The sequence below is a fragment of the Sander vitreus genome, chromosome 21 (genome assembly GCF_031162955.1).
Source record: "Sander vitreus isolate 19-12246 chromosome 21, sanVit1, whole genome shotgun sequence".
Classification (NCBI taxonomy): domain Eukaryota; kingdom Metazoa; phylum Chordata; class Actinopteri; order Perciformes; family Percidae; genus Sander; species Sander vitreus.
This window is the reverse complement of record NC_135875.1, coordinates 3788882-3810106: the sequence shown is the minus strand read 5'-3', so window position 1 is coordinate 3810106 and position 21225 is coordinate 3788882. Positions and strand designations below refer to the sequence as shown.

Genomic DNA, 21225 nt, shown 5'->3' with positions numbered 1-21225 from the left:
TCAAAAATGTTTCCAATTACTGTCTATATCCAGGCTGCTTCTCCACTGAGAGGATGGATCCTTTCATTATAATATTTCATCTACATTAGCATCTTTACATGCACATTATTCCCTGTTATGACGTATATCATTGCTAGGATGACATTTAGAACATAACCTGGTTATTAATATCGCTGTATGATTTACGAATGTCTTTGATGCCTTCACATAAAACAGCCGCGGTCAATTCTGCACTGAGCTTGACAATATGAGACTTTGAGACGTATGGATGCCTTGATCAAGCTTTATGATCCGATACTTGTTTTAATTCTATTTTTGACTCATTTTTTCCTTCATCATAAAACTTACTAGGGCTGCAAGTACCATTTATTTTCATTGTCCATTATATTCTCGATTAATCCATTAGTTGTTTGGTCTCTAAAATGTCAGAAGATGGTGAAAAATGTGGATCAGTGTCTCCGAAAGCCCAAGATGACGTCCTCAAATGTCTTGTTTTGTCCACAACTCAAAGATATTCAGTTCACTGTCACAGAGGAGAGAAGAAACTAGAACATATTCACATTTTAGAAGCTGGAATCAAAGAACTTTTACTCTTCTTTCATAAAAAATAACCCCAAAAAATAAACTGATTATCAAAATAGTTGGTGATTAACTATTAATTAATTAATTGATTCATCTTTGCAGCTCTACAACTTAGAGCACATTTTAGGCCTGCATTAAAATCAGTGAAGCAGTTTGGATATATTTGCAGCTGAATATTGTTTCCTAGTGTGTTTTTCTGTCATATCCGTTGAGTGTCAGTGTGTTGCAGCAGCCCTGTAGAGGTGTGCATGGTCCACCTGCAAAATGTCAATAGGAAGAATAAAGCAGAATGTTGGATAGACGTATAAAGAGGACTGCAGTGGGAGCGAGAGGGACAGTAAAGTCAAGTCAAGCTGATTTTTTATTTGTCCCCAGAGGGGCAATTGCTTGTGCAGTAGATGCAAATCTGGCACATGTTAACACTCTGACTGATGGGTTGTATTTATTTGGCCATTGAGTTAAAAATATCAACAATCTTTCTCCAGAATTGCAGACTCCACCTCTAAATAATAAAAATAGAAATAATACAATTGAAATGAGTTGATTTGCATTGAAAGCAGGCCTATTTAAGGACTCAATTTCAAACTATAATGATTAGATGGAGATTTTTCACTGAACGATTACGCAAGTTTTAGAAGTTGATCATATTTTTGTATGAACATTTTCTGCAAAATATTCAACATAACTAGAAACTATAGCTGATAATTTAGTGGAGTAAAAAGTATATTTCCCCCTGAGATGTAGTGAAGTAGAAGTAGAAAGTAGTATTACTTAAGCACAGTTTTGAAGTACTTGTACATTACTTAAGCATTTCTGATTCAAGCTACTTTACACTTCTACATTTCATTTTACTGCACTACTGTACGTTTATCTTACAGTTACTGTTCACTTTGCTTTAGCTATTGCTTTCATAAAAACGGGCATCAGGTATGTAAATATGAATATGATGATGATCAATATGAAAGTTATAGTCACATTCCAATTTAAATAGATTCTTATTAATAAATATATATCACGTCCACTATAAAATAACCTTTCCTGGGCTAGCTGCACATATGCTATGGAACGCAGCGCAGGCAGCGTTACGCTGGGTTTCCACAGACAGCTGAAATAACGGCAGAGCTGAGCGATTCAATTCATTCCATATGAGAACAGCTGTATGAGCCAAGTCTGCTGACGGCTGCGAAAGTGCCAAGATGTTCACCGCTGCAGGTGTATTCAAGACCATTATTGATGGCTGCATTCCACTTAGGAGAGGTCCTGGTATTGTGCATGATGACTCACTGAAATAGCTCACTGGGACACTTGGAATGGAATTGAGCCATCGTTAAGGTTATCAATTTCAGCTGTGCTTTTCCTACTATGACAAGTCAAAAAATGTCTGCTGTGAAAAAGGTCCATAGACACATGCTATATTCAAAATTCCAAGTGAATTAAAAGACGGCGATTGTTCTACAGCCGACTTTACGATACATCTCTGTATGACTTCAGCTAACAGCTAGCTTGGCGGAGGGTTGCTCAGGCAGTTGATAAACCTGGTGAGTTTTTATATGTTTTAGTAGGCTAGTAGTAGCATTGTAGCAACTAGATGGTTGCTAGCAATACATAACAGTTTTGAACAATTTGAACTAAACTAAACACAACTTTTTTAAGCAGCAAAGTGTGCGATAGGCCAGATAGAAACTGATAGAAACATATATAAACACCAACAACAAATTGTCTGGGAAACATGTACACCGTCAGCATCATGTTGTTGGGACAAAATTTTGATTGGTATCTGCTGCACGTCACAGATAGAGCGGAGTTGCAGTTGAATAAAAGCTGCCTGTGGAAACCCAGTGTTAGCCTTCACTAGCAGCTAGCACAGGCTATTTCTGTTGCGTAATGCTAAAGAAAGGCACACAATAACACAAACTAACCGATGGAGGCAGCTGTAAAGCAGCAACTCCCGTGTTTTGCGAGGTAAAATGACTGTTATTGTCAAAGGAGTCTGGTGGCTTTGAAGAGAGCAGAGATAATTAGTTCCCCGTCGTAAAGGGCTGTCTGACAGCAAGGTAAAGCGCTGAAATTGTTTTAAATATAGCGTCTACTCAAAGAGATACTTTGCCGATTTTAAACTGGCTCTGTGTGTGTGTGTGTGTGTGTGTGTGTGTGTGTGTGTGTGTGTAAACTGCTTCCCTCTGTGGCACCAGCTCTCAGTTCATTAGTCTCATGTTTTTTTTTTTTGTGTGTGTGCAAAGGAATTTGAATCAAAAGGTATTGTATATGTTTAATATATCCCGGCTATGAACCAATCAGAATGCCTGATTTGAGCTACCTTTTATATATATATATTCTCTCTCTCTCTCTCTCTCTCTCTCTCTCTCTCTTTTATAGCTGTTACTCATTCAGTCTCTGTTTTAAACTCGGGTCAGACTAATTTGGAACGATGTTTGATCGCTGCTTGCACAGACGGATGTAATTTGTGGCTGAAAACGTCCTAGAAACCCGACGGACGCGACAAGAGTCATCACATCGCGCCTATCAGAGCTGGAGCGGTAAACATCCGTGACCACTGCGGAGTCATTTGTCCCGGATATAAATGCCGATTGTAACCTTTGCCACTAAAGACAAAGCCAGATGTTAGTGGATGTTGGTGTTTTCTTGGACACTGGGAAACAGCCTCAAGAGACTACTTTGTAATCGAATGCAAGTTACATAATTCTAACTTCAGCGGTATCAGTACTAATCAAAATATAGACTTACTTTCATACCTGAAAAATCAGTGTTTTGGCTACACACGTCTTCACACAGATATGAAATTGTACATGCAAGGTGAGTAAGAAAGTGATCATACGACAAACAGATTACATGACCCTGAGGTCATTCCTTCTTGGTGAGACTGGTGCCGTTACAACCATCCCTTTGTTACTGTAAACCCATCCCCGGTCATATGAGTAAATGTAGCCTACCTTATAGCAGACATGTGAGTGGCAGTGAGTGTGGGGGCCCTGCGTGGTCTTAAATCACAACAATGGGGGACACAAATAGAAAGCAGGAGGGATTTTAAAAAAGGGTTCAGAGGATTCTTGACTATTCTTAGTGGGGCAGCTTTACACACACACACACACACACACACACACACACACACACCTTTAACAACAGCATGTGCAACTGTCCTTATTGTTCAGAGATGACATCAGATGACACTTTTTTTTCAAGACTTAAAAAATGTTAATTGGACATTTCTTTATGGCATCCAAACATGAGAACAGGCAGTGAGGGGAGTGCACTTGCTGCATTAACACTTCTAATCTCCAGTGTCCCAAATCCGGCGTTTCCAGCATCATCATTTAACAACTCCAGTCCCACAAAAAAAGGAATCATGTCACTTGAGATCGTTTGCTCATGCATTTCTAAACCCACAGTCCTGGTTCATATTTCAGTGTTTACAAGTAAACACGCCATCTGCGTGTTCAGCGAACTAACAGATGCAGATTGTTAGTAATCAAGGAAAGCGATGCAGGAAAAAAGCAACCTCCGAGACAGTCTGTCAGAATTACTGTCCTGGTTCAAAGCTTTTTACTTCAGAGAAAGGTTTTCATTTAAGGGATGCTAGCCTATTTGCTTTTTTTTTTTTTTTTTAAATAGCTTTGAGATGGAGACAAAATCCAAAACTGACATCTGGATGGGATGATAGTGTTAAATCCCCATTCGCATCAAGATTATACTCTGCTGAAATCCGCGAGAATAAGACAGATGCAGTTGCTTTTATTAAGCTATTTTAATTAAATGTCCAAACTGGAGGCAAAGGAAATAATCAAAAAGCGGGTTTTGGAAGATGAAGCGCAGATAACTTACCTCAAGCAGACAGAAGTATTTGCGACGCATTTCCACACCTTTTATTTTTCACATAGCCTAATGTTCACGCGTGTCCTGAAATGTCTTCTTGTGACTTGACAAAACATTTTTTTTATCCACTCAACTTTTGACTTTTAAATGTGCACAAAAAGAAAAAGTCGCACAATTTTGCTGATGGTGCACCAGGAAAAAAAAACCAAGATGTTTGAAATGTCACTTCTGTCAACAGAGGGGGGGAAAAAGCGCGTGCAGCTGGGGGGGGGGCGAGAGAAACCAGAAACAGTCAGGTCTCCACGGATGATTTAATGATCCATTAAGATGATTTCACGAGGAGTCCAGGAGCAGAGATGTCTCTTCAGGTGATCAGCTGTCCTTGTCCGTTTTCCGAGCGGCTCGGTTTCTCGTGAAAAAGCAATTTGCGTTACCTAACTGGAAACCGAATCCACCTTGGAGAGACGCGCACCATTACACGGACACCGTGTCCTTCACGGCTGGCACCGGACCAAAAAAACTCATTTTTGTTTAATGCACGCGTTTTCCTCCTTCCGCAGGTTAAACCGTCATGTCCCAACGCTTCGTAGGCTACTCAGCGTGTGAGTCCTGCATGCGCGGAGCCGCTGTATCGGCTCCTCGACGCGCCGCCCACGTTGTGCCACTTAAACCGAGAGTATACGCGATTGAGGAATAACTCGATTCCTCTTGGTGGTTGTGTGGAGTTAATAATGCAACGGCTCTCCGCTGAGCCACATCCTAATCTTTAATCCCTTTGCAATCTAGACGTCAGTGCTATGAGAAAGGTAAAGGACAGGAGGAGGGACGGATTTGTTTTTGGAAAAGAGGAACAGATCCTTGTTCATCCAGAAAAGGGAAACCCTTTTAGCTTGTGTCTCGCTCACAGATTTGGCTGTGAGGAGCGAAGATGGATAGATGGTCCCACTGTGTCAATACAAGTTAACCTTTGTGTTGACCTCGGGTCACATTGACCCGTTTTAAATGTTTGTTTCATATCAGAAAATATGGGAAGTAGAAATAAGCGCTGAAAATGTGTAGAAGGAAAATAAAAAAATTGAATACGTTGGAAAAAGCAAAAACAAACTGTGAAAAAAAAGGCGTAAAAAATGTCAATTTTTTTTTCAAGGTTGAAGGGAAGACAATACAAGGGCTAAGCACCCCCCCAGGGGATTGTTAAAATTAAAATCCAGTGTTTGAGTTCCCAACAAAACATGCTCTTTAAAAGTAGATTCAAATGTGTTCAGATTAGTGCTCACCAATCAATCAATCAATCAACCAATCAATCAACCAATCAAATCAAGGATCCCCACAGCTGCAGCTTCGATTTAATGCAGAAGCATAAATGCTGCTTAAGACGCTCTGCAGAGCTGAAAGGAACTGTAGAGTTTGGTTAGAATTCTCTGTGGGTTCATCAGCTTCACCTTTCTCATTGGCCGTTGACATATTGATCTTAAGAATAACAGATATTGATTAGACCAGCTTTAACCTCTCCAAGGCTCTACACATCTGAACTTCTTGTTCCCATGCTCACTTACATTGCTTCATTTCACCAGGAAAGGTTGGGAAACACTTGGAACCAGACAAATCTGTGAGCTCATGTTTGATCTGCTGTGACAGATTTGGTCTGGCGATGTCAAGCTAGGCCAGGGCATGCGCTTAAGTCATTCGTCAGAGAAATACCAGATATTCTCTGGTTCAAGCTTCTCAAATATGATGCATTTTCAGACTTGCACTGTTTTATATCTTTGTAAATGGAACATCTTTGAGATTTAGTCTGTTGTTCGGACAAAACCAGGTTGAAGGCGTCTCTCTTGGACTCTTGTACATCAAAAGTCAAAGAAAACTTTATTATCCCGCAAGAGGGGAATTCATGTGGTCTTGCAAGTCTCCTCAAAAGAAGAAAGAAAACACACTTTAAAATATAGACAGTACAGACAATACAGTATACAACACATACATAAGACAATAGGAAGTTCGAACAAGCAATAAGCAATTTATAACCTGAAGAAGCCTACAATAAAAATAGAATCCAAAGTGCAATATTCGCAGCAATGAAAAAAGAAATTAAAGTGCCAGAGAGTTGCATAATTGTGTAATGATGCAGTTAAAATAGTTTTTTTCTAATTGCTGAAGGCACTAATGATTTGCTGTACCTCATAGAGCTAATTTACTGCTGCAGAATAGAAGAAGCAGAAGTTTTGTGTATTTGTTAGTCTGGAGGCTAGCCGAACTTAGCCCCGCCCACAACATTTGAGGTCGGGAAGTTCGGTCTGGACTTGATCCATATGCTCAAACCAGAGCTGTTGGGACCAATCAAATTGTCAGGGCGGGCTTTATACAACGATGGACAGATGATCAACAGTAACGTAATCAACCACGTCACCAAAGAGCACTTGGGTTGAATTTGTTTACAACAAAGATGGCTGCCGCTGGAGAACTGAGATGTGTAGATTCCGCCATCGCGTCTGTTATAGAAGATATCGACAGCACGTTCATTTTAAAAGAGGAACAGAAAACCGCGATCAAGGCATTTGTCGATCAGAAAGATGTTTTTGCTGTCCTTCCTACGGGATTCGGCAAAAGTTTAATTCATCAGCTGGCCCCGATGGTCGCTAAGAAGATGCATACATCACATACTCCGTTGCTCTGATTGGTTGGAGGTCTATCCAATTGAGTGCAGAGGCATTTTCTTTCCTGGTTGGGTTGAAACACGCCCCATAATCACATCCCAATGGAGCAGTATCAGACTCATATTCTGACTAGAAGTAGAGTATGACCACGTCAGGCTGGTATTTGTCACATTATTGTCCGACATTTTGTAGGCTTAGTTAGTTGCCATCTTCTGACTTTGCAGCGTCGGGGGACTTCCGTCCCCCTGGTTCTCCTCCTCCTGCTCGTTTTCAATCCAAATTACTACTTTACACAACTACTTTAGATATTATCAGACGTGATATTCTGCTCACATGCAGGAGGAGGGAAGGCTGGCGTTTAATATCCATATTACTGAAGCTTTGAGTGCACAAAATGCTTTATGCACACTGCACTAAAGCTTTCTTCAGACCCAGTGACGTGCAAAGAGGCATTATTCAGGAGATTCTTTAATCCAAGGTGACAGAGCCCTCCCCTGGGTGTGCCATCTCGAGAAGTGGCAACAAGGAGACCATGGCAATGGTTATGCGTTTACAACTTATTAGTACACTTCTTGTAAGACACGCTGTTTCTAAACTACTGTACACACACCTGTTTGTGAGATTCAGATGCTTAAAGTAATGTATGATTTTAATTTTGATCACCCTGACAGCATGCTTTGGTCTCGATTGTGGATTTTCAGAGAGGCCAGCTGGGTTTGTGTACAGTAAGACAGTTCAGTAAGACTTTCTAATCCCTTTTTCCTGCAGCTGTCGGAGTTCCTCCTCCTCCTCTTTCTCCTCCTTCTCTTTCTCATCCTCTTTTTTTCCTCTTCGTCCTCCTCGTCCTCCTCCCAGGATGTGGAGCCAGACATTGTAAACATTTGGGGCTCAGTCCAAACCTACGGGCGTTCTGGGGGCATATACTATTTTCCTGAAAATCTGTCCATCATTTAGGAAAAACTTAATAGTTGCCAAGGCAAAGAATCATCCTGTAGAGCTTACATCCTATTTTATATCTAATTGTTCTCCAACTGTCTCCACTGTTCCAGGGAGTTCTACTTACGGGGATCAGTGTTTTAATCCAAACCACGATCTTTTTTCTAATCTTAACTAGTCGTATTGGTGTCTAAACTTAACTGCAACGGCTGCAGAAATAAAAGTCCCCTCACGGTGCTCTGCACCCGGCTCACAGTCACCTTTTCTCGGGTAAATGTAACTGTAGAGACAGCTAAACTTAACTGTCATGGGATGTGAGTGGTCGTCACGTAACCGTCCGGCGGTCGCCGTCATTTCGTAGGATATCAAACAAATTTCTTTGCCCGCCCAATCAGAGAGACTGAGGAGTTGACCAAACAACAAAAACTAAAAGATTCGGGGCTTTTGAGAAACCATTACGGGCTGGAGCCCAGGAAGCCAGCCCCTCTCCCCCCCCCCAGCTGCTCCGCCGATGCTTCCTCCTCTCCTCCTCCTCTAATCTGAAAAGCAATTCATCTTCAATCTATGGCACATCCCCAGCGCTGGAAACATCTATACATGGTTTTGCATGCTGGCTGTGTGTGTGTGCTGAGGGTCATTCTAGACAGGGTGTGGCACATCTATGAGATGAACATGCACTCTGCTCCTGTAAAAAGGTCCAGGTTGTAAACTACACACTCCCTGCAAGAGGAGTTTACATACCTGGGTGTGAAGGAAGGAAAGAGGTTAGGACTGGCTTACGGAGAGGAAAAAATGATAAATTATTTGAATAAATTATAAAGCATCTTAGATGTGAGGATTTGCTGCTTTTCTTTGTCTTATGTAGTGCTGCAACAAACGCTTACTTATTATCAATTAATCTGTTGATTATTTTCTCAATTAATGGATCAGTTGTTTGGTCTATAAAATGTCAGAAAACGGTGAAAAATGCCCAAAGCCCAAGATGACGTTGATGGGGGGGACTGAATATACAGGGCCCTCATCCGAGAGAAGCGCACCATTACACTGCCGTGTCCTTCACGGCTGGCACCGGACCAAAAAACACATTTTTTGAATGCACGCTCTCTTTCTCCTTCCGCAGGTTAAACCGTCATGTCCCCACGCTTCGTACTCAGTGTGTGACACATTTCTGTCGCGCCGCGCTCCACTTTATTCCTATGGGTGACGTCAAGCGACTTTAACGCGCCCGCAAACCATCCCGGGAAGGCGCCGCTGCATTTGAAAAAATGCTGTGCATCAAAAAGCTGGCCGGTGCCCATCTTTATGCAAATGAATCCGTTGAATGCGACGTGACTATCCAGTAGAAGTAGAGCACAGGAGAGACTGGGGGAAGTCTTTGTTCTAGACGTCCTACTACAAAAATGCTCAGGACCAATTGCCTGAAGAAAAAAAGGTGTTCGTCTTGGCAATCCGGGGTCCCACTCGTGCCAGCAGCTCGTCAAACAGCTCCTTGGACAGCCTGAAGTGTTCCCTGAACATGTTATCGTCAAGCCGGAGCTCCATCACACGGTGGTATTACGGTGTGGTACTCCACACACTCCCGCCGTACAAATTAAGAAAAGTGGATCTGCAGCGTGAGTCCTGCATGCGCGGAGCCGCTGTATCGGCTCCTCGACGCGCCGCCCACGTTGTGCCACTTAAACCGAGAGTATACGCGATTGAGGAATAACTCGATTCCTCTTGGTGGTTGTGTGGAGTTAATAATGCAACGGCTCTCCGCTGAGCCACATCCTAATCTTTAATCCCTTTGCAATCTAGACGTCAGTGCTATGAGAAAGGTAAAGGACAGGAGGAGGGACGGATTTGTTTTTGGAAAAGAGGAACAGATCCTTGTTCATCCAGAAAAGGGAAACCCTTTTAGCTTGTGTCTCGCTCACAGATTTGGCTGTGAGGAGCGAAGATGGATAGATGGTCCCACTGTGTCAATACAAGTTAAGCACCCCCCCTTGGGGGTCGTTTAAATTAAAATCCAATGTTTGAGTTCCCAACAAAACATGCTCTTTAAAAGTAGATTCAAATGTGTTCAGATTAGTGCTCACTCATCAATCAATCAACCAATCAATCAATCAACCAATCCAATCAAGGATCCTCAGTGGGGTCCTAAATTGAGTCTGGGTAGTCAACTGACAGATAGATATTGTTCTCCACGATCTTTTTTCTAATCTTAACTAGTCGTATTGGTGTTTAAACTTAACTGCAACAGCAGAGTACAGGGCCCTCATGTGAGAAGGGGGACCACAAAGATACTAGAATGAATAGCCATGGATGCAGGGAGGGTGGGCGCCCAGATAGCTCAGTTGGTAGAGCAGGCGCCCATATATAGAGGTTTACTCCTCGACACACAGGGCCTGGGGTTCGACTCCAACCTGCGGCCCTTTGCTGCATGTCATTCCCCCCTCTCTCTCCCCTTTCAGGTCGTCAGCTGTCCTGTCAAAAATAAAGGCTGAAAATGCCCAAAAAAATCATCTTAAAAAAAATTAAAAGAATGGAGGCAGGGAGCAGCCCTAGAGGCCTGTGGACAGGGTCCAGAATTTTGTGCTACGCCCTTGCATAGAGGAGTGAAGAAACTAGAACATTTTCACATTTAAGAAGCTGGAATCAGAGATATTTTAGTTTTTGATGACCCAATCCTAATCGATTATCAAAATAGTTGGCAATTCATTGAATGGTTGACAACTAATCGATTAATCGTTGCAGCTATACTTATATGATTATTGTTTTTATGATTAACATTTTTTTTTTTTTTTTTTTTAACACAAAACATACAACTCATGACATGGACAATTACCTCCCCATCTGAACACCCCCGCCCCCCTCCCTTATATGATTTATTAATTGGGTTTGGGGTAGTTTATTGAACCAAACAAGCAAATTGAAGGGAACATTCTTTGCTATTTTCTGAAATTTTTAAAGACAAAACGATTAATCAACAAAAATGATCAGCACATAAATCGACAATAGAAATGCTGCAGCCTTAAACATTGTAAGCTCATTCTTGACCTTTGAAACTGCAATAAACAAACCAATCTGAACTCGAGGCACTTACGTTAAAGAGTTCATCATTTATAGCTTCACATAGATTGCTGCGTCCAGATTTTAGTATCTTTAAATACATCATTATACAATGAGGTTAGGTGGAGAAGGCTTAAGCTCTTTGAGGGAGCTTTCATAGAATCAGAGCAGCGAGAACTAATCCCCCCTTAAAGAAACACTTTCGTATCGTATGTGTGATACCAAATATAAATCCCATAAGGAGAAGGTTGGGGTGGTGACAGGAGCTTGCTGAGTAACAGTGAGAAGTGTCAGGTTAAGTTTACGTTACTGGGCAGCCGGTAGCTACAGCTGATGAATGACCATATGATTGTGAAGCACGAATGAAACAGCTGACGCCAATCAGCTAATGCAAGACTCCAGGGACTCCGCTTCAATCAACGCGGTGATCCATTCCTGCAGCGTGTGATCGTATCACACAGCCTTCATCAGCAGATTGATTTTTGCTCAGTTGGTTGGAAGGAAGACGCATTTACGACACATTTCCACACTTTTGTTGTTGTTGTGTTTCATTAAGATATATTTGAAAGTGTTTGTCTTTGTTGCTGCGATTAAACGGTATCACCAGACAAGAACGTCCATATTGGACAATTCTGTAAAAGCATAAAAATCACATTAAAATCCAATGTTTTTTTAAGCCCAGTGCCAACGTTTTTTAATTCTCAAGTTCTACAGTTTGTGTAAATGCAAACTTCAGTATGGTTAGGGTAAAAAAGCATTGTGGTTATGGTAAATAAATGAGGGTTATTTGGGATAATAAAACTCTTGGTTGGCGTTAGGGAAAGATCGTGGTTACAGTTGATAATATGATGAATGTTAAAGGTCTCATATCATGCTCATTTTCAGGTACATATTTGTATTTTAGTTTTTTAGAACATATTTACATGTTTTAATGTACAAACCAGAGCCGGCCCTGCCTATAAGCGAACTAAGCGGCTGCTTAGGGCTCCACTGCAACTAGGGGGCCCTCAAACTTTGGTCTGACCATAGACTCGGACCGTGACCTGTCTAACATTACCTGATTCTGACTGACCTGGCAACCCTACGAATGTTGGTTAAGAAATGTTCGATGTTGCTGATAGAGCGGCGAGCAAGGATCCCAATGTTTATATGCAACAACTTTATTGAAGATGTTTTAAAACTAAAGGTTTCCAGGCGCCTTTAGTGTACAAAGACAGTGCCATTTTAAAACTTACAAAGCATTCAGACGGTAATAAAGTAGAAGTCGAAATGTGGCAAGTCTGTAAGCTTTACTTTGAATGTTTCAGTGAGTGTAAGTGTCATGTTAAAAGAGGAAGGACTACAGATAAAATACATAAGGGTTAGATTGCATACAGTTGCTGGTTTGCAGTAGCAATACACTATTCACTGCAAGGCAGGGGCCCAAAATGACCCTGGTACAAACAGTTAGGAGGAGGAGGAGGAGGAGGAGGAGGGGGTGAACCATGGAAGGTTTTATCGTCTACATTTTCATATCAGTTGACAGAACTCAATCTGCAAGACTGTGTGATGTGGTAGAAAGCTCCCGAACAAGCGAGTAAGTGGATCTTGAGTTGAGATTGTTTCGTCTTCTTACCGAGTCGTTTTGGTGCCTAAACTTAACTGTCGTCGCCGCAGGACAGCTACCTTTTGTCAGCTAAACTCGACTGCAACGGCCGCTGAAACGACCGTCACATCACGGTGCCCACGGGCAAAACTTAACTGCCGTAATTTTGTAGGTAATCATACAAATTGTTGTACTTAAGATTTCCTACAATATCATACAAACCCATTCATGACAATGCGTTGTCTGATTAAACTCAATCTACTGATGAAGACCAGAACAAGCTAGTAAATGAACCTTTGAGTTGAGATTATTTTGTCAACTACTGTTTCTAAAGTCAACATAAATCAACTGCTGTCAAGCTCAACTTCTAATCCAAATGAGTCCAAGAGGTGGTTCGAACATCTCCATTTTCCTGGCAACTGAGCAAACTCTGCTGATGAAGCCAATATGACATGGTCGGAAACTCGAAAAACAAGTACTGTAAGTGTGTCGACTTTTTTGTTGGAGTTTTGTCAACATTTTTAAATACATCAATTGTCACAGCAGGGAAAGTTGCATAATCATAATTTCATTCATCCAATCACTGCAGTGAACTTCAAACGCTTTCTGAGATAGGAAAACTTGTAAAGTCACTCACTCAGTGAGATGGTGACCTAGAAAATATTAAAGCAGTGTGTGTGTGTGTGTGTGTGTGTGTGTGTGTGTGTGTGTGTGTGTGTGTGTGTGTGTGTTCTTGTTTAACTATATTCGTGGGGTCCAAAAACCGTGAATACAGTATACTTGTGGGGTCCGAGTAGCTTTGTGGGACCAAAATGCTGGACCCCACAACTTTAAAGGTCTGTTTGAAGGTTAAGACTTGGTTTTAGGATTAGGGATAAAATTAGGTTATGGTTAGGGTGAGGGTAAGGGTTAAGGTTAGGGATTTAGTTTTGATGGTTAAGGTTAGGGTAAGGGGCTAGGGAATGCATTATGTCAATGACAGGTCCTCACAAAGATAGTGAAATGCAGTGTGTGTGTGTGTGTGTGTGTGTGTGTGTGTGTGTGTGTGTGTGTGCTGTTTCTTGTTTTGAGTTTTTGCCACATCTGTGCACTGTGTCTTACTGGCACATTCAGAGCAGCACTCCCAACAATAACAAACACAAAGTGGCCTAAAACACACTCGTCTCCGCAGAACAATCTGCCGGCGCAGTCAGGACGGGTGTGTGAGGAAGAAACAAAGACAGCATGCTTCAGAGAACAAGGAACACCAGTTCTGCCTGTGTACTGAGAGGGAGAACGACATACTGTATATTTATGAAGTGCATGTTTCCCGAACCACAACATCTTCTCTCCTCTCACACAGATATTTCACCCAGTAAACAATTTCAAGAGGTAGTCCTTGAACCCAGTTTTTGACAAAGACAATATGAGTTATTGCCAAAGCCTTCGGAAGATGGTGTATTGATTTTATGACAGGGGTGGATATAGTAGCCCCTTCACAACATGCCACAACTCTGTGCATGCTAATAAGGTCGCCTGAAAAAGGCAGCCTTTGTGGTTTAATGCACCGCTAACCTTCTTAAAACACAAGTGGGTTCATTCATAAAGCGATTCTGCTTTTGTTCAACTTGGGTAAGTAGCTTCGTCAGCATACTCATCCACATGCAGAGCAGCCATGACATTTACGCTTCGTGCTGTTAGAGAGCACAGGATTATTGTTATCTGATCAAAGTGTAGTGGTCTTCAGCAGAGCTTTTCATTTCCGATGCTCTTTAGCGGATTACTTCCTGACAATCACATTTTTTTTTGGGGAGGGGAAGGACATTTGGTTGGTGCAATTTTTAGTGACATCATCATTTTACACTCCTGACATTTATGGGGATTGAGGTGGTGGTTGTGTAACATGATAACAACACGGATGAAATTGCAATCTGTTTTGCTGGAATAGCTGTTGTTGTGTTGTAACTGTCCGGTGTTGTCCATGTAACCGAAGAATTATTAGAGCGTTTGAAGTCAACACACAACGAGTTCACACAAAGCACACTAAATAAATAAATAAATAAATACCGATACAAGTGTAGATAAAGATACAAATAAATATAAAACACAAATACAAAACAAATAATTAAGTTGAATTAAAAACACATACCGACACTAAGAAAGAAACAAACAAAATTAATTAAAATTAATAAGAAATATAATAAATAAAAAGTACCAATTAGTTAAAGAAAGATGAAATACAGATACAAATAGGCTACACTACAAATAAATAAATAAAATACTGATCTAATAATCAAATCTGATAAATGAAAAAAATAAAAAAAAGAATAATAAATAAAAACAATACAAATAAAAGAAAAATGTAATCAATTTGATTCACTTACATCTGTTTTCACAATAAAGGGTCTTTTTCTATAGATAAGAACATGTAATTAAATCTAAAAGTTACAGTACAACTACAAATAAATACACAAAAGAAAATGCACCGCATCGCAGAAACACATCTGTGCCCACAGGGAATTAACTTATCCTGACACCCAAAGAGTGTTTCTGTTCTCCGTTCTTCCGTTACACGTGGACAACAAGGTGCAGCAGGTCAGCGTCCTTGAACCTTTTATTACAGAAAGATCTGCTTCATTTTTTCATCCATCTGTCATCGTTCAATTACTCTTTCTATCCGTGCCGATCAATATTTCTCTCCGTTCATCCATCTGTCTCGATTTCATGTAAGAAAACAAAACTGAAGCTGTGTCTGAAATCTCTCGCTCACTGTTCCCTATAATAGATTCTCAGTAGTTTCAGTACTCAGCGAGCAGTACATTGAGATTTCGGACACTAACTTACCTGTACTGCTTGCATTGTCATTTTGAGTTTAATGGCTCTTTTATAGTTCCTATTTTCAATCAAGATTTTAAGAGATTTTAATAAGACACATAAACATTCAAGTACGTACAAAAAAATGTTGCGTCAAACTCCAAGGCAGTGCACAATTCAAGATTGTAAATGTCCCCAGATTTTTTTATGGCAAATTATTTTTTATGGCAATCCATCAACATGTCGCTCAAAGCCAAAAAATGTCAAGCTAGAAGAAAAGTCAAGAGATAACCAAAGTTATTTTTCCTCTGGGCCACATGAATATGAAATGTCTATATCACATTTTGTGCCAATCCATCCAGTAGATGTTGTGATATTTCACAGAATAAGTAATCACTTTGACCTGCTGGTGGCAAGATCAGAGGATCATCAACGTCAGTATGATTGAGCCTCTGAGGACCATGTGTGTCTGTTCCGAGTTGTATAGCAATCTAACAATTGTCAAGATATTTGATTACAAGATAAAAATGTCAGCGTCATGGTGGTGCTCGAAGAAAAGTCAGAGGATCACCAAAGTCGTTACTCTTCTGGGGACCATGAATGACTCGACAAATGTTTCATGGCAGTCCATCCAAAAGTGTTCAAGATATGTGTCTAAAAGCTATAAATGTCAACCTCAAGGTAGTACTGAAGGACTAGGGTGTAATTCCCACTGGGGACAGGGGGGACATGTCCCCCCCAATTTTCAAAACCACTTTCAAATTAAGTTGATATTATTTCCCGGTGATTGGCCACTATTTTAAGCAATAAAGAAAAAAGTATTTTTCTTATACATAGTTTAGTACTATTCTTTCTGGCATCATTTCATTATGATCAACTTAATGATTTCCTAGATTCTGTATTATTCGATTTTATTTAATAGTGCTGTGTTTGTTGCTGTGATTGTTTTTGTAAAAGTCTGACCAGGGACAAGAACTGCAAATTAGCGGAGGCTAGACGTCCTCAAAAAAAACCTTGCATCTCTCACATTTGGTTGTGATAATGTTATAGGTAATGTCCCTGATAAATAAACAATACATAAATAAATAGTTCCTAGAAATGTATGTAGAAATGCAGGAAATGGGATTCAAATCGAAAACATTTTTCTGGCAGAGGACCCCCAGACCCCTTCTTTTGTGTGTCTCCCACATCTCAAACCAAAGTTACACTCTTGCTGAAGGATCACCAAAGTCAGCAGCATTCATCCTCTGGGGACCATGAATGTCATGACAAAATCTTGTGCCAATCCATCCAGCAGATGTTGATATTTCATGGAATAAGTGAACACTTTGACCTGCTGGTGGTGGAAAAGTCAGAGGATCACCAAAGTCATTAGCGTTCCTCTTCCGGGGACCATGAATGTCTCTATAAATGTTTTATGGCAATCCATCCAAAAGTGTTCACGATGTGTGATTAAAACCTAAAAAGGGCCAACTTCAAAGTAATACAAGAGAATCAAAGTCATTAAGATTTATCTTCTGGGGACCATGGATGTCTGTGCAAAATGTTGTGCCAATCGATCCGATAGTTGTTAAGATATTTCAGTCAGGAGCAAAATGGGGGACAAGCCGACAGAATGCCCCCATGGATGGGTCAAACTAACTAAAAGTGAAATAAAAGTAAAGTTTTTAACTTTACGAACGCCACATTCAGTGTCATATGGGTGAAGTAATATCTGATTTTAACCCAAACCAAAATCTTTTTCTAAACTTAACTAAGTATTTTCACCTTTCATTGGAAAATATGTGATAAATTCCCTCAAGGGTGGCCTTAAAATTAAGAAAACATGATGCAGTGCCATTCAGGCTGCCCTACATGATAGAAAACCCTTTTTATTTTCTTAACCCCTGCCCTTCAGACAGCCGGAGACCGCCACTGGCCTGAGGTGACAGATATGTATCATGAGATCAATTTGCAGAAAAGGATGAGTGAATTCCTCCAGCAGCAGCAGCATCACAGAGACCATGCAGATGCAGGTCCACGTCCAGCGTGTGGAGAATTGATTACGTCTTGTCAGCGTTTCCGGTGGCAGCTCTTTATTTATCAAGTGGCCCTGTTCCCGCAGACCTGGCAGAGCTGCAGCAGGTGTGAAGGTCAGCAGGAGAGTCATATTTTAATCAAAGACCAAAGAGCTAAAAATAAAACTCCCCCAGAGGGCACCGCACTGAGAGACTCAAGGAGATGTGAAAAGGCTCGGTAGTGCACACATCCTAATTATCACGCATACACACTGGGGTTGTTGTTATGCATAAATGTCAGTTGGACAGGTTTTCTGCTTAGGAAGCCATTAGCGGAGAAGAATGTGCCGCAATGCACCTGAAGTCTGAACTGGAGCCAAGACTGGCAGCAGGAATCACATACCATGACTGAGTGACAGCCCTGAAAAGACAACGTAGACTGCATTAAGCGATAGTGAGTGTATGCCGAGGATCGACAGTCACATAATGTCATTGTTTGTGTGTGACTGTTGACAATGTACTGTAATTATTGCAGTTAGAATAATTGCCTACATACTTATTTTCAGATTAATATTTGCCAGGGCGTTTTATTTACAGTAAGCTTCATCAAATAAGCCACAGTGTTCATTAATACTGTTAATTAAATGCCCTAGGGAAATTAGGACCATGTACATACTGTGCAGAGATAGATAAAAAACATTAAAAAAAAAAAGACAGAGTAAAGGAGGAGGAGAAGAGAGGAGAGCTTTTGTTCAAGAGCTCCGTATTGTGTTTAATTACCTTTCCGTAAAGTAAAACGTAATGCCGATGTTTGAGGCAATATAATTTCATCTTACGGTTTCTACAATTCAATTCAATTTCAATTCAATTTTATTCATAGTGTCAAATCATAACAGGAATTATCTCAGGACACTTTACAGATAGAGTAGGTCTAGACCGCACTCTATAATTTACAAGGACCCAACAATTCCAGTGATTCCCCCAAGAGCATGCATGAATGCGTAAGTGCGACAGTGGCGAGGAAAAACTCCCTTTTAGGAAGAAACCTGGGACAGACCCAGGCTCTTGGTAGGCGGTGTCTGACGGTGCCGGTTGGGGGTATGATGAACAATGGCAATAATAGTCACAATAAAGATATTGTAATAGTTATAATAGTTCATGGTGTCGTAGAGCACAGCAGGGCGTAACAGGGCGTGGCAGGGCGTTGGCCGGACATAGCAAGTCGAAGCCGGGCATTGCAGTGCGTAGCAGGGTGTAATAGGGCACAGCAGGGCGTAGGGCAGGACCACGGCGACAGCTGCCACCATGATGGAGGTGCCATCATGATCCAAGATGATGATGCTGGGCGGAAAAAGAACATAAGGACTCCAGGAAATAAGCTCCCCGGAGCTATGTTAGTAACAAGCATTTCTGTAACATGAATACACACAGGAAAGAGAGAGGAGAGAGAAGCTCAGTGTGTCCAAAGAGGCACCCCGGTAGTCTAGAACTATAACCGCATAACTAAGAGCTGCAGAGAAGGGGAGATAGGGAGGCTGTGTTCCGTGATTGTGGCTACACACCTTCCCCCGCCGGTCTAGGCTAACGCTGCAACTCCTCATACCCTAAATATAGTAAGCTTTCTATGAAGAGAAGCCGCGATAGGGAGGCGGTGCGTCATGACTGTGGCTACACACCTTCCCTCGTCGGTCTAGGCGAACGCTGCAACTCCTCACTCCCTAACTACAGGTTTATCGAAGAGGAGAGTTTTAAGTTTACTCTTAAAGGTGGTGACGGTGTCTGCCTCCCGAACCCAGACTGGGAGCTGGTTCCACAGGAGAGGAGCCTGATAGCTAAATGCTCTGGCTCCCATTCTACTTTTACAATGTGTTGCTGCTTTAAATATCAAGAGCTGAAGAACTGGGTCTGTACTTCTCTCCACTCCTCATGATAAAAGGCAGTTATATAAGTTAAGTAAGCTTTCTCTGCACACAGGACAAAGTCTGAACATCTGGCTCACTACACAGCAACAGTGTTGGGGAGTAGTGAATACTACTACTAGTATTTTAGCTACATTTTGCAGGAGCTTGCTGGTACAGTAGTTCAACTACATTCTCATTTGCATAGTGAGTTGTTATGACCCGGCTCTTATGCCACAACAAATAGGAAACACACCATTATGAATATTTACAAAAATATACTTTACCAAATCAAACCAAACTGGACCAAATTATAGGATTATGAGGTCAAGTACTTCTAATTCTGCACAACACTGTTTCTAATGATGTCAGGATGCATGGGAAATTATGAAAACTAAATAATGATTTATAAAAGTTTAAAGAAAGTATTTGCCCAGACGTGACCAGTGTAATCTACATTTAACAAATGGAGGAGGGTCTGGCGAGTCCGGGATGGGAGAAAAACGTGCTCTGGTTTATTGGCATTTCTTTAACAAAGTACATTTACTCAAGTACTGTCAGTGGTGGAAGAAGTAGTCAACTTTACTCAATTTTCAGGTTGGAACTTGTGTTTTGGGTTTCTATACTAGAACATTTTCACATGCTTTAATGTTCAAAAAACATTTTATTTTTCTCATACTGTCTGTCTAAATTTACCTGTATTCCTCCTTGTCCGAAACGCTCCGTTTTAGCGCCTGTCCCCTCCTGAAAAAGTCCAGTCTGCTCCGATTGGTCAGCGTTTCCTGGTCTTCTGCCTCTGCACTCTCTACGTCTCTGCACCGTCATTGCAGCCGGGGAATGACTGTAGCGGCTCTGTAGCGTCACTTTCTACCTATATATAGTGTAGTTGTGACATCAAAACCATAAACGGTCCTGACTGTTCGTTTAAAGGCACAGTTACAACAACAGCTACGGAGAATAAAATGTGGAAGGTAATCAACGGAGAATTACTGCAACAATTACTTAAATTAAACACAACAAAAACCCCTGACTTTCAAGCCAAAACCTTTCAAGGATTTTACTAAATCCATGACTTTTCAAGGCCTGGACAATGAGATTTTGAAATTGCATTACTTTTCCAGGTTTCCCACGACGGTGGGAACCCTGTTAATACCCGTAGCCATCACACAGCAGCAGCATCGACATGATTTGATCGTCTCAGTGTGAGAGAGTTTCTGTACTTTTCTACAGTTCAGACTGCTGTCTGAAACAGTTTTTGCTGACTATGGGCTGTGTTGACCCAGGGTCGTCAGCTGAGCCTCTGAGCTATAAAAGCTAACCCATGTGCCCACTCAGACTCATGTGTCTCTTTCTTCCAACAGCTGACTTATTGTAACATTTTATTATTTTATTATTAAGGGGATTTTTGCTGTTCAAATTTAAAGTCTCAGAGTGACATCATTGTGCGCTTGGATGTGTTCCCATATACGGCCGCAACAGTCTATTTCTTTTTTTATATTTGTCTATTTATTTATTTACTTTTTTTATTTTCATAAGTTTGTGCACTTGTTGTTCATGTGCTATCATTGCTTACCTGATTTTTTTGTAAACTGCATTTTGTCAATAAAAAAAAAAAATCTGAAAAAATAAATAAATAAATAATAAATTGCTTTCCATTTATTTATTTATTTTTTCAGATTTTTTTTTTTTATATATATATATATGGCCGCAACATCTTACAGTATAGACCTTTTTAATGGAATTCCATTGCTAAGCAACAGCCTGGCCCCTTGTTCACTTCCTGTCAGTTGATATTCACATAGACTGACGTGGTCATACTCAGATTCTAGTCAGAACTTCCCAACCTCGAATGTTGTGGGCGGGGCTAAGTTTTTCTGGCATCCAGGCTATCATTCACATAC

General features: G+C 40.9%; 1 protein-coding gene across 1 annotated transcript in view; it reads right to left on the bottom strand.

Annotated features, from left to right (window-relative positions):
• Window positions 1–4572, bottom strand: part of LOC144536216 (corticotropin-releasing factor receptor 1-like) — an 89446-nt gene extending 84874 nt beyond the window's left edge. Inside the window, exon 1 of the mRNA XM_078279237.1 lies at window positions 4423–4572. Within this exon, the coding sequence (XP_078135363.1) occupies window positions 4423–4452 (30 nt within the window). The 5' untranslated portion in view covers window positions 4453–4572. The remainder of the gene's footprint in view (window positions 1–4422) is intronic.
• Window positions 4573–21225: the final 16653 nt, after the last annotated feature.